The sequence below is a fragment of the Prionailurus viverrinus genome, chromosome B3, assembly GCF_022837055.1.
Source record: "Prionailurus viverrinus isolate Anna chromosome B3, UM_Priviv_1.0, whole genome shotgun sequence".
In the NCBI taxonomy this organism is placed as follows: domain Eukaryota; kingdom Metazoa; phylum Chordata; class Mammalia; order Carnivora; family Felidae; genus Prionailurus; species Prionailurus viverrinus.
In genome coordinates this window covers 76,817,965-76,844,962 of record NC_062566.1, presented here as the reverse complement: position 1 = coordinate 76,844,962, position 26,998 = coordinate 76,817,965, and the positions used below count along the sequence as shown (strand labels likewise).

Here is a 26,998-nt window from a genome sequence, read left to right as displayed (position 1 = left end):
ACAAACCCTTAAAAATGAAACAATGCTATCAAACTCTTAGTCAATGTGAATTTTACCTCAATTTTTAACATTAACTAATTAAAAGGATGCCTGGGTGGCTCAGTCAGTTAAGTGACCAACTCTTGATTTCAGCTCAGGTCATGATCTCATGGTTCGTGAGATCGAACCCAGTGTCAGGCTCTATGCTGACAGGGCACAGCCTGCTTTTAATTAAAATATTTTTTTGTTTTGTTTTGTTTTTTTAAAAAAAAGACTCTTCAATCAGTACCAGGCAACTCCTCTGATAATTGCTGCTCAGACCATCCCCTTCTTTTCACCAGTTCCCCACTAAGGAAATAGGAGAGAGACCACTGAGGTTCAAACTTCTAAACATTACTGTAAATATAAAGGCTTCCCTAACTTTATAAAGACTGGTCATTTCAGAAGATGTGTTACTGGATGTCTATAATATCTGAACACTTAGTTACCTTAATTGTTCACAGATGCCTTTAATTTTTATGTCTCTGAAGTCATCACTTAAATCACATTTCATTTGGTAATGGTATGATAAAATAATACACCATGCCTTAATTTCTATGACCAGTTCCTCTCCATCACTAAGGAGGTAATGGAAATTTAGCATTTGTTATTCTGTTGCATATATATAAGCACAAAGGCCAACAGACAAAATCACAAACCAAAGGAATTATGCCCATCCAAAATGAAAATTTTCAGTCATGTTTCTTGGCCAGAATACTCTTCAACTACATAGAATGTTTTAAATAGCCTAACAGAAATATGATACAGATATCCTCTTCTCCCTTAAGTAAGCTGTGTTTTTAATCATTTTTAAAGAAAATACATAAGAATAGGATTAGATAATGTTAGGTCATCTTTTATTTAAGGCAGCTCAAATAGCCCAAAGGATAGCTAGCACTATCTACCAAGATAGAGCCTTGATCAGTTTCCATGGTGACTGGCAAAGAGAACCATCACACTCCAGATAACATTCCAGCACAGATCTCAGAGCAAAGCCTATTCCAGAGTTTGTAGAAAACTTGTATGTCTTATTCTATTCAGGAAAAATCTAAAGAAAGAGCAACCATATCTCCATGCAGGGGATCCAGAATGCCTTTAAAGACTACCTGAATACTTTTCCTACCTTAGTATAAGAATGTTACATTAAGAGCCACAGGCATAAACCAACTTGTCATTTATTGCTCTTAGAAAACCCTAGCTTGTTATCTGTCCTGACAGTAATAAAATCATCTTTTAAAGCAACAGTAAGCTAGAGTTCTTCCAACTCAGGAAAAAAAGGCAGTTGCACTTTATCAGTCACTGAAGTAGAACACGCTGCCTAATTTCTTTAAGTGACCATTTAAGATTTTTACGAAAGTACAAAGGAGACTTATGTTCTTTTGGAAGACAAGAGAGGAGAAAGGCTTCTGAAGAAGCTTAAGAATAATAGCTAAAGAACAATTTAAAACAGTAATCCATTTTCTGCAAAATTGGTTGATGTGGTTAATTTGGCAAAGCATTTGAGATGCAAAGGAGGAAGCAAGAAAATGGTGAGAGGTTCAAGTTTATAATTATTTTGCCTTATTACACCAACAATAAATAAAGACTCTTTAAAAGTCTTCCCCTTTCATCTGAACACTCAGTGACCCATTTCTGCCCAGCAGTGCTGACCCTAGCCCTTTCACACAGTGCAACTGCCAAAAGCGAGCTATCACATGTTCCTGGCTAAAAGGAAATAGGCTGGAACGAAATCTGTAACATGAAATATTTCAAGGCTAAAATTAAAGCTTTAAAATGCCACAACTGAAAACAATACTGTTCTGATTTCAACTTCGTTCTCATGGCCTTCAATCTTATCAAAGCTTGTTTTAAATCTAATATTTGCCCATTTCCCTAAATGTTCTGGCACACAAGAATAATATTTCAAATAGAAGTATTTTGGGGTTTGTTGTCTATGTTTTAAATGAAATAAAATTGTTCAACCACAGAATGTAAACTCCTTTATTGAAAAACTTGAATAGGCATTTAATAAAGCCCAGGAACTCAAACCTTTGGAGAAGTCCACCAAAGTGTTACCTGTTTTCAATTACCTAGCAAGCATTTACCAAGTATGTAATGATGGGCCAAGTAATAGTGGCAGATGATTTTAAGATGCAGTCCCTCACATCATGGAAGTTATGATCACTCTAATGGCAGGAGATAAACATATGAACCAATAGAGGAAGAAGTGACTTCACTTACTAGTGAAGCCACTAGTAAGAGTTCACGTAGGAAGTGACGGTCAACATGAGACCTGAAGGGTAAAAGCAGCTGGGCAAGGAAGGCAAAGAGGACAGTCAATGCAAAGGCACAGTTAATTCGAAGTCAAGGGCAGAGAGGAAATTTAAGTAGAACAAACCTTTAAGAACTAAGCTAAGTAATCTGGACAAAGACCTATATGTAGGAAGAACTATCCTACAATCAATATGAGGAATTATTTAATTCAAGGTGGGAGAGATTATGTAGATCAAATAAGAGTTTATAAAAAACTCTTCAGTGAAAGGTGAAAGAATTCTTACCAAGGTTAATGATAATGGAGAAAAGGCCAGCACTTAGTGACTGATATACAAAAGCAGAGTGGGATCAGAGAAATGAAAGACAAGGATGATATCAAGGTTTCGAAGTAGGATACCAGGAGACCTGGTATAGTAGTTTTAAAACATGGACACATATTTTTTGATACCCCTCCCATCATGAAGTTAAGTTTATGTCTCCTCCTCTTGAATCTGGGAAGACACATGAGTACTTCAACCCAGAATCTAGGCTGACTCCCCTCTTTCTTCTCTTAGCCAAAGAGAAGATTGAGGCCTTTCTCTTTAGTCAAAGAAGGCCAGAGAGCTTCCTTCCTATTCACTGGGTCACTAACTCTTAGAGCCCTGAGCCACTATTTAAGAAGTCAACCTACTACACTAAGGTTACCGTGCAGTAAAGAAGTTCACGTAACATTTGGAAAAGCCATGGAAATGCTTTTGAGATCAATGATCTCAACTGAGATCAGCCCTCAAATAATCGTCATCCAAGTACTAAGCATATGAGTGAAGAGCCTCCAGATAATTCCAGTCCCTAGCCAGGTCTTCCCTGGTGAAGTTTCAGTAGAACAGAGACAAGCCATCCCTGCTATATTCTGTCTGAACTCCTGTCTCACAGAATCTGTGAACATAATGGCTATCACTTTATGTCACAAACTTTAGGGTAGTTTGTTACACATCAATAGATAACTGAAATGGGTGATGGTAACATATACGTAAATTATTAAGGAACACAGGAACAGGAAAAAAGTGGGGCAAGATGGCGGCTTAGGAGGACGCTGGGCTCACCGCACGTCCTGCTGATCACTTAGATTCCATCTACACCTGCCTAAATAACCCAGAAAACCGCCAGAGGATTAGCAGAACAGAGTCGCCGGAGCCAAACGCAGGCAAGAGGCCCACGGAAGAGGGTAGGAAGGGCGGCCAGGCGGTGCGCGCTCCACGGACTGGCGGGAGGGAGCCGGGGTGGAGGGGCGGCTTGCCGGCCAAGCAGAGCCCCCGAGTCTGGTTTGCAAAAGCGGAGGGGCCTGACAGACTGTGTTCCAACAGCAAGCGCGACTTAGCATCTGGGAGGTCATAAGTTAACAGCTCTGCTCGGAAAGCGGGAAGGCTGGAGGACAAAGGGAGGGAGAGCTGCTGAGCCCCCTGACAACAGAGCTCAGTTTGGTGGGGAACAAAGGCGCTCGCCAGCGCCATCTCCCCGCCCATCCCCCAGCCGAAATCCCAAAGGGAACCGGTTCCTGCCAGGGAACTTGCTCGCTCCGCGCAAACACCCAACTCTGCGCTTCGGCGGAGCCAAACCTCCGGCAGCGGATCTGACTCCCTCCCGCTGCCACAGGGCCCCTCCTGAAGTGGATCACCTAAGGAGAAGCGATCTAAGCCTGCCCCTCCTGCCCCCGAGCACCTTGCCTACCCACCCCAGCTAATACGCCAGATCCCCAGCATCACAAGCCTGGCAGGGTGCAAGTAGCCCAGACGAGCCACACCACCCCACAGTGAATCCCGCCCCTAGGAGAGGGGAAGAGAAGGCACACACCAGTCTGACTGTGGCCCCAGTGGTGGGCTGGGGGCAGACATCAGGTCTGACTGCGGCCCCGCCCACCAACTCCACTTATACACCACAGCACAGGGGAAGTGCCCTGCAGGTGCTCACCACGCCAGGGACTATCCAAAATGACCAAGCGGAAGAATTCCCCTCAGAAGAATCTCCAGGAAATAACAACAGCTAATGAGCTGATCAAAAAGGACTTAAATAACATAACAGAAAGTGAATTTAGAATAATAGTCATAAAATTAATCGCTGGGCTTGAAAACAGTATACAGGACAGCAGAGAATCTCTTGCTACAGAGATCAAGGGACTAAGGAACAGTCACGAGGAGCTGAAAAACGCTTTAAACGAAATGCATAACAAAATGGAAACCACCACAGCTCGGCTTGAAGAGGCAGAGGAGAGAATAGGTGAACTAGAAGATAAAGTTATGGAAAAAGAGGAAGCTGAGAAAAAGAGAGATAAAAAAATCCAGGAGTATGAGGGGAAAATTAGAGAACTAAGTGATACACTAAAAAGAAATAATATATGCATAATTGGTATCCCAGAGGAGGAAGAGAGAGGGAAAGGTGCTGAAGGGGTACTTGAAGAAATCATAGCTGAGAACTTCCCTGAACTGGGGAAGGAAAAAGGCATTGAAATCCAAGAGGCACAGAGAACTCCCTTCAGACGTAACTCGAATCGATCTTCTGCACGACATATCATAGTGAAACTGGCAAAATACAAGGATAAGGAGAAAATTCTGAAAGCAGCAAGGGGTAAACGTGCCCTCACATATAAAGGGAGACCTATAAGACTCGTGACTGATCTCTCTTTTGAAACTTGGCAGGCCAGAAAGAATTGGCACGAGATTTTCAGGGTGCTAGACAGAAAAAATATGCAGCCAAGAATCCTTTATCCAGCAAGTCTGTCATTTAGAATAGAAGGAGAGATAAAGGTCTTCCCAAACAAACAAAAACTGAAGGAATTTGTCACCACTAAACCAGCCCTACAAGAGATCCTAAGGGGGACCCTGTGAGACAAAGTCCCAGAGACATCACTATAAGCATAAAACATACAGACATCACAATGACTCTAAACCCGTATCTTTCTATAATAACACTGAATGTAAATGGATTAAATGCGCCAACCAAAAGACATAGGGTATCAGAATGGATAAAAAAACAAGACCCATCTATTTGCTGTCTACAAGAGACTCATTTTAGACCTGAGGACACCTTTAGATTGAGAGTGAGGGGATGGAGAACTATTTATCATGAGACTGGAAGCCAAAAGAAAGCTGGAGTAGCTATACTTATATCAGACAAACTAGACTTTAAATTAAAGGCTGTAACAGGAAATGAAGAAGGACATTATATAATAGTTACAGGGTCTATCCATCAGGAAGAGCTAACAATTATAAATGTCTATGCACCGAATACCGGAGCCCCCAAATATATAAAACAATTACTCATAAACATAAGCAACCTTATTGATAAGAATGTGGTAATTGCAGGGGACTTTAATACACCACTTACAGAAATGGATAGATCATCTAGACACACGGTCAATAAAGAAACAAGGGCCCTGAATGAGACATTGGATCAGATGGACTTGACAGATATATTTAGAACTCTGCATCCCAAAGCAACAGAATATACTTTCTTCTCGAGTGCACATGGAACATTCTCCAAGATAGATCATATACTGGGTAACAAAACAGCCCTTCATAAGTTTACAAGAATTGAAATTATACCATGCTTACTTTCAGACCACAATGCTATGAAGCTTGAAATCAACCACAGAAAAAAGTCTGGAAAACCTCCAAAGCATGGAGGTTAAAGAACCCCCTACTAACGAATGAGTGGGTCAACCAGGCAATTAGAGAAGAAATTAAAAAATATATGGAAACAAACGAAAATGAAAATACAACAATCCAAACACTTTGGGACGCAGCAAAGGCAGTCCTGAGAGGAAAATACATTGCAATCCAGGCCTATCTCAAGAAACAAGAAAAATCCCAAATACAAAATCTAACAGCACACCTAAAGGAACTAGAAGCAGAACAGCAAAGGCAGCCTAAGCCCAGCAGAAGAAGAGAAATAATAAAGATCAGAGCAGAAATAAATAATATAGAATCTAAAAAAACTGTAGAGCAGATCAACGAAACCAAGAGTTGTTTTTTTGAAAAAATAAACAAAACTGACAAACCTCTAGCCAGGCTTCTCAAAAAGAAAAGGGAGATGACCCAAATAGATAAAATCATGAATGAAAATGGAATTATTACAACCAATCCCTCAGAGATACAAACAATTATCAGGGAATACTATGAAAAATTATATGCCAACAAATTGGACAACCTGGAAGAAATGGACAAATTCCTGAACACCCACACTCTTCCAAAACTCAATCAGGAGGAAATAGAAAGCTTGAACAGACCCATAACCAGCAAAGAAATTGAATCGGTTATCAAAAATCTCCCAACAAATAAGAGTCCAGGACCAGATGGCTTCCCAGGGGAGTTCTACCAGACGTTTAAAGCAGAGATAATACCTATCCTTCTCAAGCTATTCCAAGAAATAGAAAAGGAAGGAAAACTTCCAGACTCATTCTATGAAGCCAGTATTACTTTGATTCCTAAACCAGACAGAGACCCAGTAAAAAAAGAGAACTACAGGCCAATATCCCTGATGAATATGGATGCAAAAATTCTCAATAAGATACTAGCAAATCGAATTCAACGGCATATAAAAAGAATTATTCACCATGATCAAGTGGGATTCATTCCTGGGATGCAGGGCTGGTTCAACATTCGCAAATCAATCAACGTGATACATCACATTAACAAAAAAAAAGAGAAGAACCATATGATCCTGTCAATCGATGCAGAAAAGGCCTTCGACAAAATCCAGCACCCTTTCTTAATAAAAACCCTTGAGAAAGTTGGGATAGAAGGAACATACTTAAAGATCATAAAAGCCATTTATGAAAAGCCCACAGCTAACATCATCCTCAACGGGGAAAAACTGAGAGCTTTTTCTCTGAGATCAGGAACACGACAAGGATGCCCACTCTCACCGCTGCTGTTTAACATAGTGCTGGAAGTTCTAGCATCAGCAATCAGACAACAAAAGGAAATCAAAGGCATCAAAATTGGCAAAGATGAAGTCAAGCTTTCACTTTTTGCAGATGACATGATATTATACATGGAAAATCCGATAGACTCCACCAAAAGTCTGCTAGAACTGATACAGGAATTCAGCAAAGTTACAGGATACAAAATCAATGTACAGAAATCAGTTGCATTCTTATACACTAACAATGAAGCAACAGAAAGACAAATAAAGAAACTGATCCCATTCACAATTGCACCAAGAAGCATAAAATACCTAGGAATAAATCTAACCAAAGATGTAAAGGATCTGTATGCTGAAAACTATAGAAAGCTTATGAAGGAAATTGAAGAAGATTTAAAGAAATGGAAAGACATTCCCTGCTCATGGATTGGAAAAATAAATATTGTCAAAATGTCAATACTACCCAAAGCTATCTACACATTCAATGCAATCCCAATCAAAATTGCACCAGCATTCTTCTCGAAACTAGAACAAGCAATCCTAAAATTCATATGGAACCACAAAAGGCCCCGAATAGCCAAAGGAATTATGAAGAAGAAGACCAAAGCAGGAGGCATCACAATCCCAGACTTTAGCCTCTACTACAAAGCTGTCATCATCAAGACAGCATGGTATTGGCACCAAAACAGACACATAGACCAATGGAATAGAATAGAAACCCCAGAACTAGACCCACAAACGTATGGCCAACTCATCTTTGACAAAGCAGGAAAGAACATCCAATGGAAAAAAGACAGCCTCTTTAACAAATGGTGCTGGGAGAACTGGACAGCAACATGCAGAAGGTTGAAACTAGACCACTTTCTCACACCATTCACAAAAATAAACTCAAAATGGATAAAGGACCTAAATGTGAGACAGGAAACCATCAAAACCTTAGAGGAGAAAGCAGGAAAAGACCTCTCTGACCTCAGCCGTAGCAATCTCTTACTCGACACATCCCCAAAGGCAAGGGAATTAAAAGCAAAAGTGAATTACTGGGACCTGATGAAGATAAAAAGCTTCTGCACAGCAAAGGAAACAACCAACAAAACTAAAAGGCAACCAACGGAATGGGAAAAGATATTCGCAAATGACATATCGGACAAAGGGCTAGTATCCAAAATCTATAAAGAGCTCACCAAACTCCACACCCGAAAAACAAATAACCCAGTGAAGAAATGGGCAGAAAACATGAATAGACACTTCTCTAAAGAAGACATCCGGATGGCCAACAGGCACATGAAAAGATGTTCAGCGTCGCTCCTTATCAGGGAAATACAAATCAAAACCACACTCAGGTATCACCTCACGCCAGTCAGAGTGGCCAAAATGAACAAATCAGGAGACTATAGATGCTGGAGAGGATGTGGAGAAACGGGAACCCAATTGCACTGTTGGTGGGAATGCAAATTGGTGCAGCCGCTCTGGAAAGCAGTGTGGAGGTTCCTCAGAAAATTAAAAATAGACCTACCCTATGACCCAGCAATAGCACTGCTAGGAATTTATCCAAGGGATACAGGAGCACTGATGCATAGGGCCACTTGTACCCCAATGTTCATAGCAGCACTCTCAACAATAGCCAAATTATGGAAAGAGCCTAAATGTCCATCAACTGATGAATGGATAAAGAAATTGTGGTTTATATACACAATGGAATATTACGTGGCAATGAGAAAAAATGAAATATGGCCTTTTGTAGCAACGTGGATGGAACTGGAGAGTGTGATGCTAAGTGAAATAAGCCATACAGAGAAAGACAAATACCATATGATTTCACTCTTATGTGGATCCTGAGAAACTTAACAGGAACCCATGGGGGAGGGGAAGGAAAAAAAAAAAAAAGAGGTTAGAATGGGAGAGAGCCAAAGTATAAGAGACTGTTAAAAACTGAGAACAAACTGAGGGTTGATGGGGGGTGGGAGGGAGGAGAGGGTGGGTGATGGGTATTGAGGAGGGCACCTTTTGGGATGAGCACTGGGTGTTGTATGGAAACCAATTTGTCAATAAATTTCAGAAAAAAGAAAAAAAAAAAGGAACACAGGAACAGAAGTTTGTAGAGAAAGATAATCATGGCAGTTCCATATCAATTATTTAAATCTGACATATCTGTAGAACACCAATGGAGATGTCGAGTAAACTAATGAAAATAAGGATTTTAAAAAAGAGACACTGACGAAGCAGTATATGAAAATAAAGGGAGGACATGTATGCATGAGGGAGAAAATAAGAAGGTATAGAAATGGAATGACATGAAAAGTCAGAGAGGAAACTGAAAAGGTCAGAAAGAAGAATCAAGACAGAATGATGCTGTAAAAGCCAAACAAATGTTCTCTAAGGTGTCAGCACCTGTGGTCAGTAGAACCCAATGGAGTAGAAAATCAAGTAGAATTGAGAGAAAGGGAACAAATATTCATGGAAGATAGCTGGCGACTAGGAGAGGAAATTCAATAGTATGATAATAGGAAGTCAAATTATAGAAGTTGAGAAATAAATGAGAATTGGGTAAACTGACACAGCCAGTGTAGACTACGCTCTCCAGTATGAGTATGGCTGTAATGGGAATGTAACAGAGGGCAGAAGCTTGGGGGAAACAGGTAAAGAAGATATGCTGTTTTATTCACTCACCCAACAAATATACCCATTTATATTTTTCAGTGTGTATGAGTAACATGAGCAGATCTATAGACCAAGAGGAAGGAATTAGCAAACAGAAACTAAAGATAACCAAAAGGAATTTATGAATCAAACTGCTAGAAAAGGCAGGAAATGAAGGACAAAGAGTCCAGATAGAGGTATGAGGTCTGATATCTCTTTCTCTGAGGCAGGAAGAGACAAGAGATCATATGACTGTATAAAGATACACTCGACAGAGGAAGAAAATATTAAGTACGTTACCAATGGAAAGTCCATTATTCATGTGGATTAGGAGGCAAGACCACATGCTAGGAGTAAAATAAAATGGGATTGAAGGCTTGAGAGTGGGAAAAGCCATCTGTGGTAAGTGAGAAAGGAAGAAGACTGGAGACAAGAATCAGCAAGTCATACAGTGATCCCTGCTCCAAATGGAAATGACACTCTCCCAGTCACTCGGGCAGCAAATTAACTAAGATGAGGACAGAGGCAGGGCTTTTTCAATTCTGCATCCCCATGCTAAGCACAGCCCCTAGGAAACGACGGGCCTTCAATAAATGGTTGATAAATGAATAAACAAACCTATATATGAAGGAATAAGAAAAATTCATCAGAAATCTATTCATTCTTTTCAATGATTACAAAGTTATAATCCCCCATTCATGTATGTATGAATATGTGTAGCTATAATTATCAAATATTTGCAAGAAAAGTCATCAATTATTATGAATATTTCCATTTCCCATCCTGAAAGAAATTCTTACTTTTAGTAAAGCTTTTTGCTCTAATTGCAAATATATTTTCTGAGTCTCTTTCTTTTTGGTAAATGTCAAAATTCATGAATTTAAATGCACTTATAAAACACATCTATCCACAAGAATTACCATTGAATTGAAGAACAAAAACAAGCAAAAAATAATCATTTTGCAATTGTTCCTTCTGGATCTCTTGCCCCAGTTTCCCTCTACCTTTAAAATAATTATACTTTAAACACTAATAGTGTACCCTTCCTCCAAAATAGCTAACCATAATATTGAGACAAAATATTTTTATAAGAAACTTATCTATTGCATATACAACAAAATTACCGTTTAAAAAAAAGACATTAATAACAAGTCAACTTAATATAGTGCAACACTAGCATTAAAAAAAAGATGAGCCATGGGGCGCCTGGGTATCAGTCAGTTGAGTGTCTGACTTTGGCTCAGGTCATGATCTCATAGCTCGTGAGTTCAAGCCCTGCATCAGGCTCTGTACTGACAGCTCGGAGCCTGGAGCCTGCTTCAGATTCTGTGCCTCCCTCTCTCTGTGCCACAACCCACTTGCATACTGTCTCTGTCTCTCTCAAAAATAAGTAAACATTTAAAAAAATTTAAAAAAAAAAAAGATGAGCCACAACCTTATGAACTTGCACTAAGTAGTATACATCAGGATTCCACATATGTAATTATGAAAAACAGTCTCAACCATATTTAATCCAAATTCACACCATAACTAATATTCCAGATTATAATAATATGTTTGGGCTGGCATGTGGAATGTTATAACAGCTAATAAGAATAGCTCACATCAGCATTTATTGTGTGCCAGGCTCTGTGCTTAGTGCTTTATAAACATCATCTCCTTTAATACTTACAACCCTAAGAGGTAGGTATAGGTGGGCACCGGGGTGGCTCAGTCAGTTAAGTGTCCAACTCTTCATTTCAACTCAGGACATGATCTCACAGCTCATGAGATCAAGCCCCACGTTGGGCTCTGTGCTGACAGTGGAGAACCTGCTTGGGATTCTCTCTCTCCCTCTCTCCCTGCCCCTCCCATGCTTGCACTGCTTCTCTCTCTCTCTCAAAATAAATGAACATTAAAAAAAAAAAAAAAAGAGGTAGGTACAGGCAAAAGTCCCACAGTTTCCAAGAGGCAAAGCCAGAATCAAGCCCTGTTTTGTCTGACATCAACAAGCTAGACTAGTAACTACTATACATATAACTATTAATGAAGAAAATCAGTGCCTTAAGTGGTGGTACATAATATGTTCCAAGATCACTGAAAATTCTAAAATCCGAAACTTCAATTGTGAACAAAAACTTCCTAATTTTTCCTAACATGAGCACAGAACTTCAAAGGCTTAAGAAAATCTTAATTCCATTTAAAGAAACACTCATGATAATTTGTGAAAAGGAGAAGGATGTCTGGAAAGAATAAGTGTAGGGGTGCCTGGGTGGCTCAGTCAGTTCAGCATCCAACTTCAGCTCAGGTCATGATCTCAAAGTCTGTGGGTTCGAGCCCCGCATCAGGCTCTGTGCTGACAGCTTAGAGCCTGGAGCCTGCTTCCAATCCTGTGCCTCCCTCTCTCTCTGCCCCTCCCCCACTCTCACTTTGTCTCACTCTGTCTCTCAAAAATAAATAAATGTAAATAAAAAAATTTAAAAGAAAGAATAAGTGTAAAGACATTATGTGATCATGGGAAAAAAATATTTTGAGATATGAAAAAAAACCACAACTCTTTGAAGATAATACTGCTTCATTTTCCATGTGTAAGTCCAATTAAAATTCTAATGATTCATTCTAGCAATGGAAATTAAGCAAAAAGTTTACAAAAATAGTCAAATAAATAAAATGTGTATTAACTTTTATTTTGAAATATTACTTACAGACTTTTATTTAGCTATCCATACTAAAAAGTGACTTAGAACTTACTATGTATCAGCCAGTGTGCTAAGCTCTCCACATATATTAACCCATTTAAGTTTTAATTATTTCATGTGCTCAGGGAAAAAAAGGCATCATTTATGGGAATGCAAGCTGGTGCAGCCACTCTGGAAAACAGTATGGAGGTTCTTCAAAAAACTAAAAATAGAACTACCCTACGACCCAGCAATTGCACTACTAGTTATTTATCCAAAGGACACAGGTGTGCTGTTTCGAAGGGACACATGCACCCCCATGTTTATAGGAGTACTATCAACAATAGCCAAAGTATGGAAAGATCCCAAATGTCCATCGATGGATGAATGGATAAAGAAGATGGGGTGTATGTATGTATATGTATATATATATATATATATATACACACACACACATACATACAATGGAGTATTACTCAGCAATCAAAAAGAATGAAATCTTGCCATTTGCAACTACATGGATGGAACTAGAGGGTATTATGCTAAGTGAAATTAGTCAGAGAAAGACAAATATCACATGACTTCACTCATATGAGGACTTTTAAGACAGAGAACAGATGAACACAAGGGAAGGGAAGCAAAAATAATATAAAAACAGGGAGGGGGACAAAACATAAGAGACTCTTTTTTTTTTTAATTTTTTTTTTTAACATTTATTTATTTTTGACACAGAGAGAGAGCATGACAGGGGAGGGTCACAGAAAGAGGGAGACACAGAATCTGAAACAGGCTCCAGGCTCTGAGCTGTCAGCACAGAGCCCGATGCAGGACTCGAACCCACGGACGGCGAGATCATGACCTGAGCCGAAGTCGCACGCTTAACCAACTGAGCCACCCAGGCGCCCCATAAGAGACTCTTAAATATGGAGAACAGAGGGTTACTGGAGGGGTTGTAGGAGGGGGGATGGGCTAAATGGGTAAGGGGCACTAAGGAATCTACTCCTGAAATCATTGTTGCACTATATGCTAACTAATTTGGATGTAAACTTTTTAAATAAATACATAAAATTAAGTAGAAGAAAAAAAGACATCATTTAGCCTTTAATGGCCAAATTATAAACAACTTATCCAACGCTTAGAATTTGCCACAGAAATGAAATATACATGTATGTGTGTATATAAATTCACAATCATTCTTCACTTAATGTTCCACTGTTATTACCAACATTTACCAAGAACCTACCATACACCATCACTGAACTAGGCACTGAGGATTTAAAAAAAAAGTAAGACCAAAATCATTGCCCCTAAAAGGTTCACAGACTAGCATAGGAGATAAATAAACAAACTCTTTTAAAATAATATGGAAAGTGTTAATTCTTTCCTCAAAACATCATAGCAGAGAAAATAAAGAGCAGGGATCACCTCACAGAAGATACATAGTAAGAGTCTGAATAAGGCAGTGAATTAAGGACTAAAATGAGAGGACATAGTCTAGAGAACTTTAATGGGTAAAAGAAGCAGGAACGGGTGACTAAAGACCCCACAGGACAAAGATGGTTATAGGAAAAGAGTTTGGTTTTATACACGCTGAGCTTGAATGTCTGTCAAACATTCAAGTCGATGTCTTCAGAGACAACTAGAATGGCAGGTCTGGTACCCAGCAAAGAAATCTGGGCTGGTGATACATTTGGAATCAAAGACACATGGGTAGTAATGCAGCAGAGGGAGAAATGAGATTAGCAGATAAAGAGTACAAAATGAGAAGAGGGTTAAGCAGAATCATGGAATGCACAAGCTTTTAAGAAGCAGGAACAGAACAGTGTATAGCCTACTAAGCCACAAAAAGTCCTCTCATCCCACACCACTTCTCAAAAAAACAAAGAAAACTAAACAAGACTTTGTACTTAATATACTGTAAAACCATTCTATGTACTCAATTCATCCATGTGGCAAACATTTATTGTGTATTTCCTAAGTCATAAAGCACTGTGCTAGCTGCTAAGGGGTAGCCAAGGATAAAGACAACACAGTCTTCATTCATAAGAATCTAGCTAAGATAGGAATTGAGCAAGGAAGTTAAGAGCACAGGATCTAGGTTGGCATTCAAATCTTGGCTCTGCTATTTACTTCCTGAGTGACCCTAGGCAACATAGCCCCCAGGTACTTCTGCTTCCTTATCTGTAACAGGGATGATAACAGTACCTATTCCCATATGGTTGCTATGAAACATAAGTGAGTTAAGAACCATGTCAGGAGGAATAGTGCTTGACATATAATAAGCACTCAATAAATGCTAGTAATATCATTTGTTATTATAAAAATTATCAGAATGGTTGCATGGACATAATAATAATAATAATAACAACAACAACAACAACAACAATAATAATAAATAGTGCTACTGGATTTCCCAATACAGAAAAAGAGAGGAATTCAGGGAGCACTTCATTACAACAATAATAATAATAAATAGTGCTACTGGATTTCCCAATACGGAAAAAGAGAGGAATTCAGGGAGCACTTCATTACAACAATAATAATAATAAATAGTGCTACTGGATTTCCCAATACGGAAAAAGAAAGGAATTCAGGGAGCACTTCATTAAGCTGCCCCTGAGGGCAAAGCTGGCTCATACAGTGCCTCTGTGTGAATTAGAATGCAGCTTGCAGGGGTGCCTGGCTGGCTAAGTAGGTACATTATATGACTCTTGATACTGGGGGTCGCGCGTTCAAGCCCCACATTGAGCCTAGAGCTTACTTAAAAAATAATAAATAAACAAAACAAAAAATACTGCAGCCTCCAGTTACACAAGAAAAGGATAGTTTGGATTTCTGTCATCACACAACCTCCCTGACAAGCACCCTTATGCAGGATATAACCAGCATAGCCATAAATGGCAGCCTGGAAGATAGGGCACGTAAAGCTGAAAAAAGGTAAAGAGGACACTCCAGCAGTAAGGTACAAGAAAGGCTGTAAGACAGCAAGAACATAGTATATCCAAGCCCAAATTGGCAACTTCAAGCAACCCAGATTGGGTAGCGCTACAACACAAGGACCATTTAGGAGAGCTGAAGACAAACCCACAAAGAAAGATGAAAGCCGTATCACTGAGGATCTTGAATACCAATAAAGGCATTCAACAGTGACGCTGAGCAGGGGAGTGATGTAATTCCAATAGTGCTTTAGTAAGAGTAATCAGGTATTATGTCTGAATGGATTTGAACATGAGTAGGTAATGTATTTGATCACTGCAGTGGTCTGCTAGTGTATGAGTTCCTCAAAGGCATGGACTGTGTGTCTCATTCACTTCTGTATCCTCCAAACAAAGTTCTTGGGATGTAGTAGGCACTCAATAACTGTTTCAAGTATAAATGAATAAATGAGCCAAATAGTAATGTGAGCCTTAGAGTAGAAATGGTGGCAACAGAAAAATACATCTTAAAAAAATATTGCAGAGAGAGAAATAAAGATATTTGCTGGCTGATGAAATGTGGCAAGGATCAGACAGAATCAATAAAGACTGTAAAACTGATAAATACTATGGCACTGCATTACACATTTCTGTGAGAACCAAATACAATTATCTTCATGAAAATGCTCTATGAAAAAAAAAAAGTTGCTTTTCTCTGAAATAAAAGCTACTCATCCTGGATGGATACACTACTATATTTGACCTTGAATACAGCTCATGATTTTAAGACATTCATCTTCCTTTTGTCTTCACTAGATTATAAAACCTTTAAGATACACAATGCGTCTACTGTTATGACGCACAATAAAACCTTAACTGTTATCTTAATTAACACTCTCTCACTCACAGAAGAAACTATTATTGAACCTAATTCATTTATATACCACCAAAATACACACACACAGATACATAGAAATATGTACAAATTATATAAGTACACACACACACACACACACACACACACACACACAACACTGTTTCATGAATGTAGCCTTGGCTGGCTGTGAACTCCCCCAACCCATTTATTTTTCTTTATATTCCCAGGGTGTCTGGCAATGAGTGTTACAGGTACTCAAATGTTATTTGGACTAAAATGAACTGAATTGACTTAGGAATCTCACAGAGCTTATCAATGGCTTCTGGTAGTCTTTATGTTTCCTTCTCCCAGGAGTGCTCTTCTCACTGTTTATTAAGTTATATTGTAGAAAAATGATATCCATAATATGGTTAAGATAGAGAGAGGAAAAATAAAAAAATATGATAGTCTATACGTATGATCAGTGGTGTGCCAGTAAATGTTTAACAACTGGTTCAGGGTGGGGTGGGATGCAGTGTCTGATTTTCAATATTTGTTGATTTCCATGGTTAAATACTCTCACTGTGGCCTACTGCATGGTAACAACAGGATATCAACTAGTTCCCAAATTCCTGAAAATTTAACAATCAGCACTCTCAAACTAGCATGAGCCAGCTCCAAAAAACCACTGGAGGCAATATTTAGACACATGGCACACATGATCCCAAACTCTGCCCTGCAATACTACCTTCTACATTCCCAAAGGTAAGTACCAAAGACTAGGAAAAGGGAAAATCCATACCCTATTCCTGGAAGGCCTTTACTTCAATCTACAAAGTAGTCTTCTTTTAAACTGGGTCCATAACCCAACCCAGAAATTTCTTTTGCTGAAGCTAGTGACATCTGAACTTTTCTGATCATGAACTCCAATAAGTAAAAAAATGTTTGAGCATACATCCCTAATATATGTTAATATATTTGTTTATAAATTACATTAGAGCTACTGTATACACTATATATACTAATATAGTATAAATTCCAAAAAATACCAAAAAAACAAATTTTAAAAGATAACATAAAATTGGGGCGCCTGGTGGCTCAGTCGGTTGAGCATCCAACTTCGGCTCGGGTCATGATCTCACAGCTCATGAGTTCAAGCCCGGCGTCGGGCTCTGTGCTGACAGCTCAGAGCCTGGAGCCTGCTTCAGATTCTGTGTCTCCCTCTCTCTCTGACCCTAACCCACTCGCATTCTGTCTCTGTCTCTCTCAAAAATAAAATAAACATTAAAAAAAAAAATTTTTTTTAAAAGATAAGATAAAATTTAATACAAATGGAAAAGAAAAATTTCCCTCCCACATCCCAATGGACTATCTTACACACACCCCCAGTGTTTACAAAATCCAGTTTAGAGATTAAAGTCAACATGAAAAGTAAAATGAACAGCTTCCTGGCCCTGTCTCCCTTTCCTGGATCTTCCCACTCCAATGCTGAAAAAAGGTAAGCACCAACCCATGGAAAAGAAAGGAAGTAAGAGGGGTGCCTGGGGAGCTCAGTCAGTTAAGATGACTCTTGATTTTGGCTCAGGCCATGATCTCATGGTTCAAGAGTTTGAGCCCTGCACAGGGCTCTGTGCTGACAGCACAGCCTGCTTAGGATTCTCTGTCTCCCTCTCTCTCTGCCCCTCCCCTGCTCATACCCTCCCCCACCCCCTTTCAAAATAAATACACATTAGAAAGAAAGAAAGAAAGAAAGAAAGAAAGAAAGAAAGAAAGAAAGAAAGAAAGGCCAACCAAGGTCTTGAACAAAGTTGGCCTACAGAAAAGCAAATCAGAGACCCCTTTTAAAAACACTACAATACAATACAACTCTGTGGACAAGCTCCACCAAATTAACACTCCATGAAAATGAATCATTAGAGAGGCTCTAAAAACACCATCCTTAATGGAGTTTTTAACCCCATAAAGTGATATACCCTGACCATCTATATCAACCCAGGCAAATAGAAGAGCTGAGAGGAAACTTGGGTTTCCCCTAAGGACCAAACATGTCCTCCAAACAATATTTTGTAGTATTTTAATATCAATAAAATATTAAGTTGGAGGGTGCCTAGGTGCTCAGTCAGTTAAGCATCCAACTTTTGACTTCAGTTCAGGCCATGATATCATGGTTCAAGAGTTTGAGCCCCACGTTGGGCTCTGCACTGACAGTGCAGAGCATGCTTGGGATTCTCTCTCTCCCTCTCTCTCTTTCCCTCTCCTGCTGGTACGTGAGCACACAGCCCAAATGTGTGCTCTCTTTCTCTCTCTCTCAAAATAAATAAACTTTAAATACATAAAATAAAGTAAAATAAAATAAAATCTTAAGTTGGGAAATACAGAGTACAAAACTATGCCATTGCCACGTAGTATTCCTAAGAAACTTAACAGAAGATCATGGGAGAGGGGAAAAAAAAAAAAAGGTTAGAGAGGGAGGGAGCCAAAACATAAAGACTCTTAAAAACTGAGAACAAACTGAGGGTTGATGTGGGGTGGGAGGGAGGGGAGAATGGGTGAGGGGTATTGAGGAGGGCACCTGTTGGGATGAGCACTGGGTGTTGTATGGAAACCAATTTGACAATAAATTTCATATAAAAAAATAATAAAATAAAATAAAATAAAATAAAATAAAAACTATGCCAGATGCATTTACATCATATAGAACAGATACAACTTTTCTTTTCTATATGCAGGCTGCCCTCTGGCAGGTCACTCTGGCAGGTCACAAACATGCTAGACTCTAATCAAAAATAGTAACTTTGCTAAAAAAAAAAAAAAAAAAAAATCAAGAAATGAAAAACAAAAAAACACCTTCATCAGGATCATAGACAACGAAAGGAAGATTTTACAAACATGTTTAAAAACACTTGAGGATAGGGGCGCCTGGGTGGCGCAGTCGGTTAAGCGTCCGACTTCAGCCAGGTCACGATCTTGCGGTCCGTGAGTTCGAGCCCCGCGTCAGGCTCTGGGCTGATGGCTCAGAGCCTGGAGCCTGTTTCCCATTCTGTGTCTCCCTCTCTCTCTGCCCCTCCCCCGTTCATGCTCTGTCTCTCTCTGTCCCAAAAATAAATAAATAAATAAATAAACGTTGAAAAAAAAATTTTTTTAAAAAAAACACTTGAGGATACTAAAGACTTCTGAAAAAATGAGCCAGGTAAAGTATTATTGCTTTTCCTTTCTTGTTGCCATTTCCCTATCATACATATAAAGCATTAAAGATGGATCTGCCCTCATCCTTGCTCCCTGAAAGAATAAAAGAAAAACCACAAAAAAACAGAAGGAAAAAAAAAAAAAACAACTTTCTGAGCTACCACCTCATCAAGACTGAAAATATTTAACATGAAGGAACCAACCCTTCTTTAACTATTCTTTTCATCATTTGCTCTCTTATTCCATTATTGCGTCACACTGACTTAAGACTCAAAGCTTTGGCTAAAACGATAACCAAATTAAAAGATCCCCACACCTACAAATTTATCTACCTTCCCAACCACTGAATCTTCCCTGTTTCCTCCCTTCTTTAAGCAAGATGAGGGCTCTTCTTCAGGGTAACTCAGTGCCCTAATAAAAATTATTTTTAAAAATTTATTACTGGTTCTTACTTCAATATGGTTACCTAAACTCTTCAAATTCCCACTGATACAACAAGAGAAAAAATAGTTTAAAACTAAATAAAAAAACATAACCACACTAGAAAACAAAAAGAACCACCAAGCTAAGTAAATAGAGATCACCCTGGTGGCTCAGTTGGTTGAGCATCTGACTTCAGCTAAGGTCATGATCTCATGGTTGCTGAGTTCAAGTCCCATATCAGGCTTACTGCTGTCAGCGCAAAGCCTGCTTCAAATCCTCTGTCCTCTTTTCTCTCTGCCCCTCCCCCAGCCTGTGCTCTCTCAAAAATAAATAAAACATTTTAAAAAGAAAAAAGAAAACAAAGAGGGTGACATTAGGAGGTAAGAGTTTTCACAAACTCTAGATCCAGGATTCTCAAAGATGAGCATGCCTCAAAATCATATAGATGGCTGGTTAAAACACAGATTCCAGCTAATATAACATTGTGTCAAATATACTTCAATAAAAAATTAAATTTAAAAATACAATGTATGGAAATACACACACACACACACACACACACACACACACACACACACACAGATTGTGGGACTCCACCCTCATGGTTTCTAATTCAGATTTCGGTTCGGCTCAAGATTTTGTATGTCTAACAATTTCTCAGGTAGTGCTGATTCTACTGGTCTGAGCACCACATTATAAGAACCACCAAGCTAAGTAAATACAGATCACTAAAAGGAACACTTTTTTATTAGTTCTAATTAGCATCCTCAGAGAGATTCAAATGAATGATACAGCCATTGTTTTTCTGGTATGTGTAAAATATGAAAGAGTTTTGGAAAACTGGAAAAAATACAATTTCTGAATTTAAAAATAAAACTCAGAAGGGCTAAATAACAACTAAAACCCAACAAAGCAGTGTGGAAAATAGTCTAAGATATCTTCCAAAACATATAGCAAACAAAAGACAAAGAAATGGAGAATATGAAAGACAAATTAACAAGCATAAAGAGTTAATACCTATCCAATAGGTACCTGGAGAGAGAACAAACACACCACTGAAAGTAAACAAGGAAGAGGCACCTGGGTGGCTCAGTTGGTTAAGTGCTCAGCTCAGGTCATGATCTCACAGCTCATGAGTTTGAGCCCAACGTTGGGCTCTGTGAGGACAGCTCAGAACCTGGAGCCTGCTTCGGATTCTGTGTCTCCCTCTCTCTCTGCCCTTCCCCCTGCTCGCATTCTGTCTCTCTCTCCAAGATAAACAAACATTTTAAAAAATAATAAAAAAATGAAGTGATCAAGGAAGAAATTTCCCTAAGCTGAAAAAGACTCAAACCTTGATACTGCTTGGCTAACTTCCAAGCAGGCAAAAAATTTTAAAGCCAAAAACTGGACACATATTTATGACATTTCTAAACTTAAAATACATAAAGAAAACCCTAAAAGCTTTGAGGGGAAAAACACAGGTTATTTCAAAGCAATATGAATCCTATTAGCATCAGACATTTTATTAACATGTGAGAAGAAAAAGGAATGTTGTTTACAAGGTTCAGAGATGCAATTATTTTGAACCTGGAAGTCTACATCTAGTCAAACTATCAAATACAAAGGCAAAATAAAGACATCTTTGGAAATTTAAGAACTAAGAAAACTGACTTCCTGTCCATATTTATTTCCTACTTCTACTGTGAGAAATTATCACGTAAGTCCAAAATGGATTTCAATGAGCTAAAATTAAGGCGTTGACAGAGTTACATATGTTTTGGAAGCTCTAAGAAAGCATCCATAAACTTGCCTTTTCTACCTTCTAGAGGCTGCCTAAATTCCTTGACCCCTTTCATTTTCATTATCATTAAATGTTATCAGTACTTATGGCAGACTTTTTAGTTCCTTAAAGAAATACAAGTGACTACAGCTACACTACACAGCCTCTGACAGAGTAAATGAAAAATACCAGTACATTCTTTATCATTTCCCTAAAAAGCATTTTAATCAATTAATATTCATAATAATAAACACCTACCGAATCATTCGCTGCTAGTGCAAGTGCAAGGTTCACTGTAAGAAACAAAAAAGTAATTAAATTTAGTAATGTTCCTTCTACTAAAATTCAGTTTGCCTTTTAATATTTTCAATGTAATAACCAAAACATGAGAATTTTTTAATGTATCTCCCACACTGGTATAAAACAAAGACAAAGAAAGAATACAGAAAGTAAAAAAAAGACAGAGACAGTAATATTCCAACAGCAATAGATGCCTGCCCTAAAATTAATATTTTAAATAATCCATTTTTATAATGTGATAATTTAAATAATCTACTTAGTTTTTTAAAAAAACAATCTTGGGGCGCCTGGGTAGCTCAGTTGGTTAAACATCCGACTTCAGCCTAAGTCATGATCTCATGGTTTGTGAGTTCCAGCCCCACGTCAGACTCTGTGCTGACGGCTCAGAGCCTGAGGCCTGTCTTCCTCTCTCTTTGCCCCTCTCCTGCTCATGCTCTGACTCCCAAAAATATATAAATGTTATATAAAAGAAAAATGTTAATGGTACATAGAGTTCAATTATTTTCAAAAACATTGTGCAGAAAAAGTATCTACCTTTTAATAAAAATGTATATGATCTTACTGCCTTTGAAAAATAAATGCTGGTAATGCAGGAATTCTAAATACCTAACTCACAAATACCCCTATATAAAAGGCTAGCTCATTTTGCAGAGGAAAGGGAAGAAGGTCAAAGGTAAGGCAGTAAAACATGTTCCCAAAACTGCCTACTGCTAGTGAATCCCAAAACATAAAGAAGGAAAATAGTCTCAAAGCTACTTTTAGCCCAGCAATAGAGAGATGCTACATCTGAGATGAAGAGAGGTCTGAAGGTAAAACAGTTCCAAGACTGATAAATAAACAGACTCTCATACTGTGAATCACATTTCCTTAACAGAACAATGTTATAAATCATGCTGAGATGGTTTCCTTAAAGTAGCTAAGAGCATAAATTTTCAAGGCAGACCTGGTTCAAATCCTAGTTCTACCATCTTCTATTACATAACCTGGAGTAGGATATTTTACCCCTAAATCTATTTCCTCCTGTATAAAATGAGGATAATTCCTATGTCATAACCATTATGAGAATTAAATGAAAAACTGATACGAAATAGTTAGACTAGGCCATGACACTTGACTAATTTTTATAAATTACAAAATCATTCTGAATTTCAAGTACATCATACGTTAAACATAAACTATTAAGCAGAAAGTTTTAGAGAGTGATTCATCTAGTGTTAGGGTCTTCTCACATTCATACAATGGAATCACAAAGAATGTTTGTATTCATCATATGTCATCATTGTAATCAAAAATATCTCGGGCATACATTTTCAAATGGGAAGAATTTTGAGATAGTTTGGGACAAGAATAAATATATATAAGGGAAAGAAATATAATACCAACAGAGTTAAACAGAAACAACTTATTTCTAAGGTTTATGTATGTAGATAGAGCTGTTAGGAAAAAGTAAAGGCCAGCTCTCTGGGAGGAATGACATAATGCTAACATAACAAAAAAATCAAGGAAGGGGCATTCACTGAAACACTACTATGTGTCACAACTGTATATTTTCTCATTTATTTTCCTATTTAAATGCTGTGACAGGGGTGCCCCAGGTGGCTCAGTTGGTAAAGCGTTCAACTCTTGACCTTAGCTCAGGTCTTGATCTCACAGTTGTGAATTCAAGCCCCATGCTGGGCTCCACGATGGATGTGGAGCCAACTTAAGAAACATAAAATGCTGTCACATTCCATGGCAACAGATGATCTGCTAACCAAAAACAAAACTATGTGCTAAGTACTAACCTAAAGACCCAACAAATTATATTGTATAAAACTCAAAAAACTTAAAGATATTATCATGAAAATACTTTCCACCTTTAATCACAGAGATGCAAAAGGATTCACATCACTGAAATCAAATAAATGTACTCTAAATTTTCAAAAAACAAGAAGAGATGGATGCTAGAACCAAAGTCTAAAAGCTTCTATATTTTAAAAATGAAACATTAAATAGATGGATTATAGGCCCTTAGAAAAGAAGGTAAAAATGTGTAGCTTATAGCATTAATTACGAACATCACTAATCATTTTAATAATAATACAGTATCTATCAAATAGTAATATATTAGAGGCCTCTTATTACTATAATACTTGGTAAGTTTTAGTTTCTTCAAAATATCTGAAAAACTCTTCCACAATTAACTTCAGGTAAAAATGAGAAAAAATTGAACTAATAACACTATCTAGTTGGATTTGTACCTGGTTGTAAAACTATAAAACTGCTATACTGGGAAATTACTAAATATGGTTTCAAGTGAAGACAAGATCTCTAGTGATAGTCGCAGAACTCTGTACTAGCCCTTATTTCAAAAATGTCATTGATTTCAATGGAACTGAAGGATTTTAAGGTACAAATGTCCCCCAACTTTAAGTTCAATAGTCTGAAAAAAAAAATGACTTCAAGGATCTTGCCAGTCTAGGGCTATACCAAAATCAACAAATAAACTATAATGAGGACATTTTCTAAATATCATCTGCAACAAATGGGGCTCCTAGATGGCTGAGTCAGTTAAGCATCTGACTCTTGATTTTGGCTCGGGTCAGGATCTCACAGTCATAAGATGGAGCCCAAAGCTGGCTCTGAGCTGGGCCAGGAGCCTGCTTAAGATTCTCTCTCCCTCTGCCCCTCCCCCGCTCTTGCAGGCACATGCACAGGCAGTCTCTCTTCTCTCCTCTAAAAAAAAAAGAGAGAGAGAGAGAGAGAGAGAGAGAAAAGAAAAGAAAAATCATCTGCAAAAAGACAGTGGGATAAAACCTGAACTAGCAGCCATTCCCACTGAAATGACTGAAAATTAAGTATAAGGAAAAATAAGATAAAGAGTGTTTTATGACTACAAATTAATAATACAAGTCACCTCTGTTGTGCAGGTTTGGAAGGAGGGAAGTCTTTACCCTTTTACATTTCACTGGAATAATCTTTTTAGCAATAAAAAATTTCTTTTGAAAAACTTTGAGAATATCTGGCTATTAGTCGTGGATGGTAACTCTCATTTCTGGTGGCATTTCTCCTATGGATTCTGAAAGCAGCACTTCAGTCGTGATGAAATCTACAAATAAAAAGAGCCACCAAAAACAAATTCTCTGCTCCAAGATTATTAATGTAAAAGATATAAAGATTAGGTGACATTTTAAATAACTGAAACAATGTTAAACCTTTCCAAGCATTTTCAAATATTAGATCAATGGTGATTTTATAATATTATGTTAAATGAAAAATGGACACAATGTAGAAATTATCATTGCAACTGTGCAGCTATTTGTACATTGATAGACCAGAAAAGAATATCAAAGAATAGAAATAATTTGTATTAAAGTTACCAAATGTTTAAAAAATAGTAACATCAACCGAATACTGAGCATTTACTACTTAGAAGACACTGGGCTAAGTGGTTAGCTTATTTAATTTACGTAGCTACACTATGAAAAAGATTATCAGCATTGCCATTTGACACTTAACTGAATATCTGGGCAATCTCGTGGGCAACTGGACCAAGTTTTCCTCAATCAAGAAGTCAAACACGTGGCTATGTACCTAGTTTTTTCTAAATGCAAATCTAAGGTCCTAATCACTACCAACTCCTGGTACTAGGGAATCAGCTATTAGGAATTAAACAAATAACTCTTTAAAAATCAAAACTGGAATTTTAATGCTGTGCGGTTGCCAGTTGGCATAAATTCCTAATCGAAATCAGAATATCCTACAATACCTGCTGTAGTAGATTTTCCAACTCCACCTTTTCCAGAAGCCACAACTATAACTTGATTTACACCTTGTATTGGTTTCTGCTTTGGAAGTCCTCGGGACAGGATTTGTGATCTTCTTTGTTTTAGGGTCTCACTGTCACCGCCAGATAACTTTAAAAAAATAAAAATTAAAAAAAGTTTTAAAATGAGCCATCTCCATTATCACGCTGTTAAAGTACAAATTTGGAGTTTGTAAGAGGGGTTTCTTTTCTAGGCTAATTCTAATTTCCATTAGTTCGGTTTTTCGTCCTACCTATTGATATTGATCACAAAGGTAAAAATATACTGTTCAAGTTGAAATTTACCTGCCAGGATATGCAGACGTAAAAAACGGAAAGTAAATAAACTGCCTCTGTGCAGAGTTAAGCTTTCTTCTCCTTAAACTATTTTCTAAATAAACCAACACAGAAAACAGTGTACAAGCCACACATCCATGTTTTAGGAATCTGTTGCATATCCCGCCTCGCCTCGGCCGGTTCTACCGGGGCCTGCTTATAAAGTGGGGACGTTCAGCCAACTGAGATCTCAGTCTGTCACCGAGTCAGTGGGGGCACCGTTAAGGTCTGAGGAGGGTCGTCGGCAAGAGGCTATGCCAGGGCACCTGCGGCCCTGCCGCCCTAGCATCTCCGTCCCTCCCGCTTCCCCCTGTCCTGCAGCATCACGGACCTGGCGCCGACAAACCAACACTTGGCTTCGCCCAAGCGGGACACTGGTCCCACCGCCACCCCGAAGCAACACCCCACCAAACAAGAGCAAACGCTGCCAAGACCCCATAGCGCAGAACGCTGCTTTAAGCGCAGCCCGGAAACCGTCGCGGCCGGCGTGGAGTGATGACGTCACGTAGTAACGCTCGGCTTCCTCCCCCTAGCGACTAGCCGCCTTTGAACTTCTTCAGCCCAAGAACGCAGCTTGTTAATACGACCATTTCGTAGCCAGGTACAAACATTTCACAGCAAATGTTTGTGAATGTCTTCACAAACCTCATCTATTTGGTCCTCACAGAAATTCTCGAGTAGGTAGATAGGAGACTCTTTACTAACAGTAGCCTCTCTTCAGGGGTAAGAAACCAGACTGAGACCTGACCCGACTGAAAAGAGGTAGGAAATGGTAAAACTTGAAAATGACTCCAGGTTTTCTCACTGCGCAGACTATGGTAACTTAAACATTGCCACTGTTAACTTTACCTTTCTTCCCCCTGCGTGATATACAGTAACAGTCTGTGTTCATGTTTCCTGCTGTGTTGCTGACAATTCCTTTAAACAAGTGTGGTGCTTTGCTGGGCTTGGAAAAGTTTAGCTAAATCAGAA

The 26,998-nt window shown here is 38.5% G+C and overlaps 1 protein-coding gene across 2 annotated transcripts in view; it reads right to left on the bottom strand.

The window, feature by feature from the left end:
• The window catches only part of NUBPL (NUBP iron-sulfur cluster assembly factor, mitochondrial), a 232,736-nt gene extending 206,230 nt beyond the window's left edge, over window positions 1-26,506 (bottom strand). For both annotated transcript variants that reach the window (XM_047863856.1, XM_047863855.1), the window contains exons 1-3: window positions 26,358-26,506; window positions 25,655-25,802; window positions 21,865-21,899 (exon numbers count right to left, since the gene is read on the bottom strand). In XM_047863856.1, the coding sequence (XP_047719812.1) occupies window positions 21,865-21,899; window positions 25,655-25,802; window positions 26,358-26,465 (291 nt within the window). In that variant the 5' untranslated portion in view covers window positions 26,466-26,506. The remainder of the gene's footprint in view (window positions 1-21,864; window positions 21,900-25,654; window positions 25,803-26,357) is intronic.
• Between the last annotated feature and the right edge of the window lie 492 nt (window positions 26,507-26,998).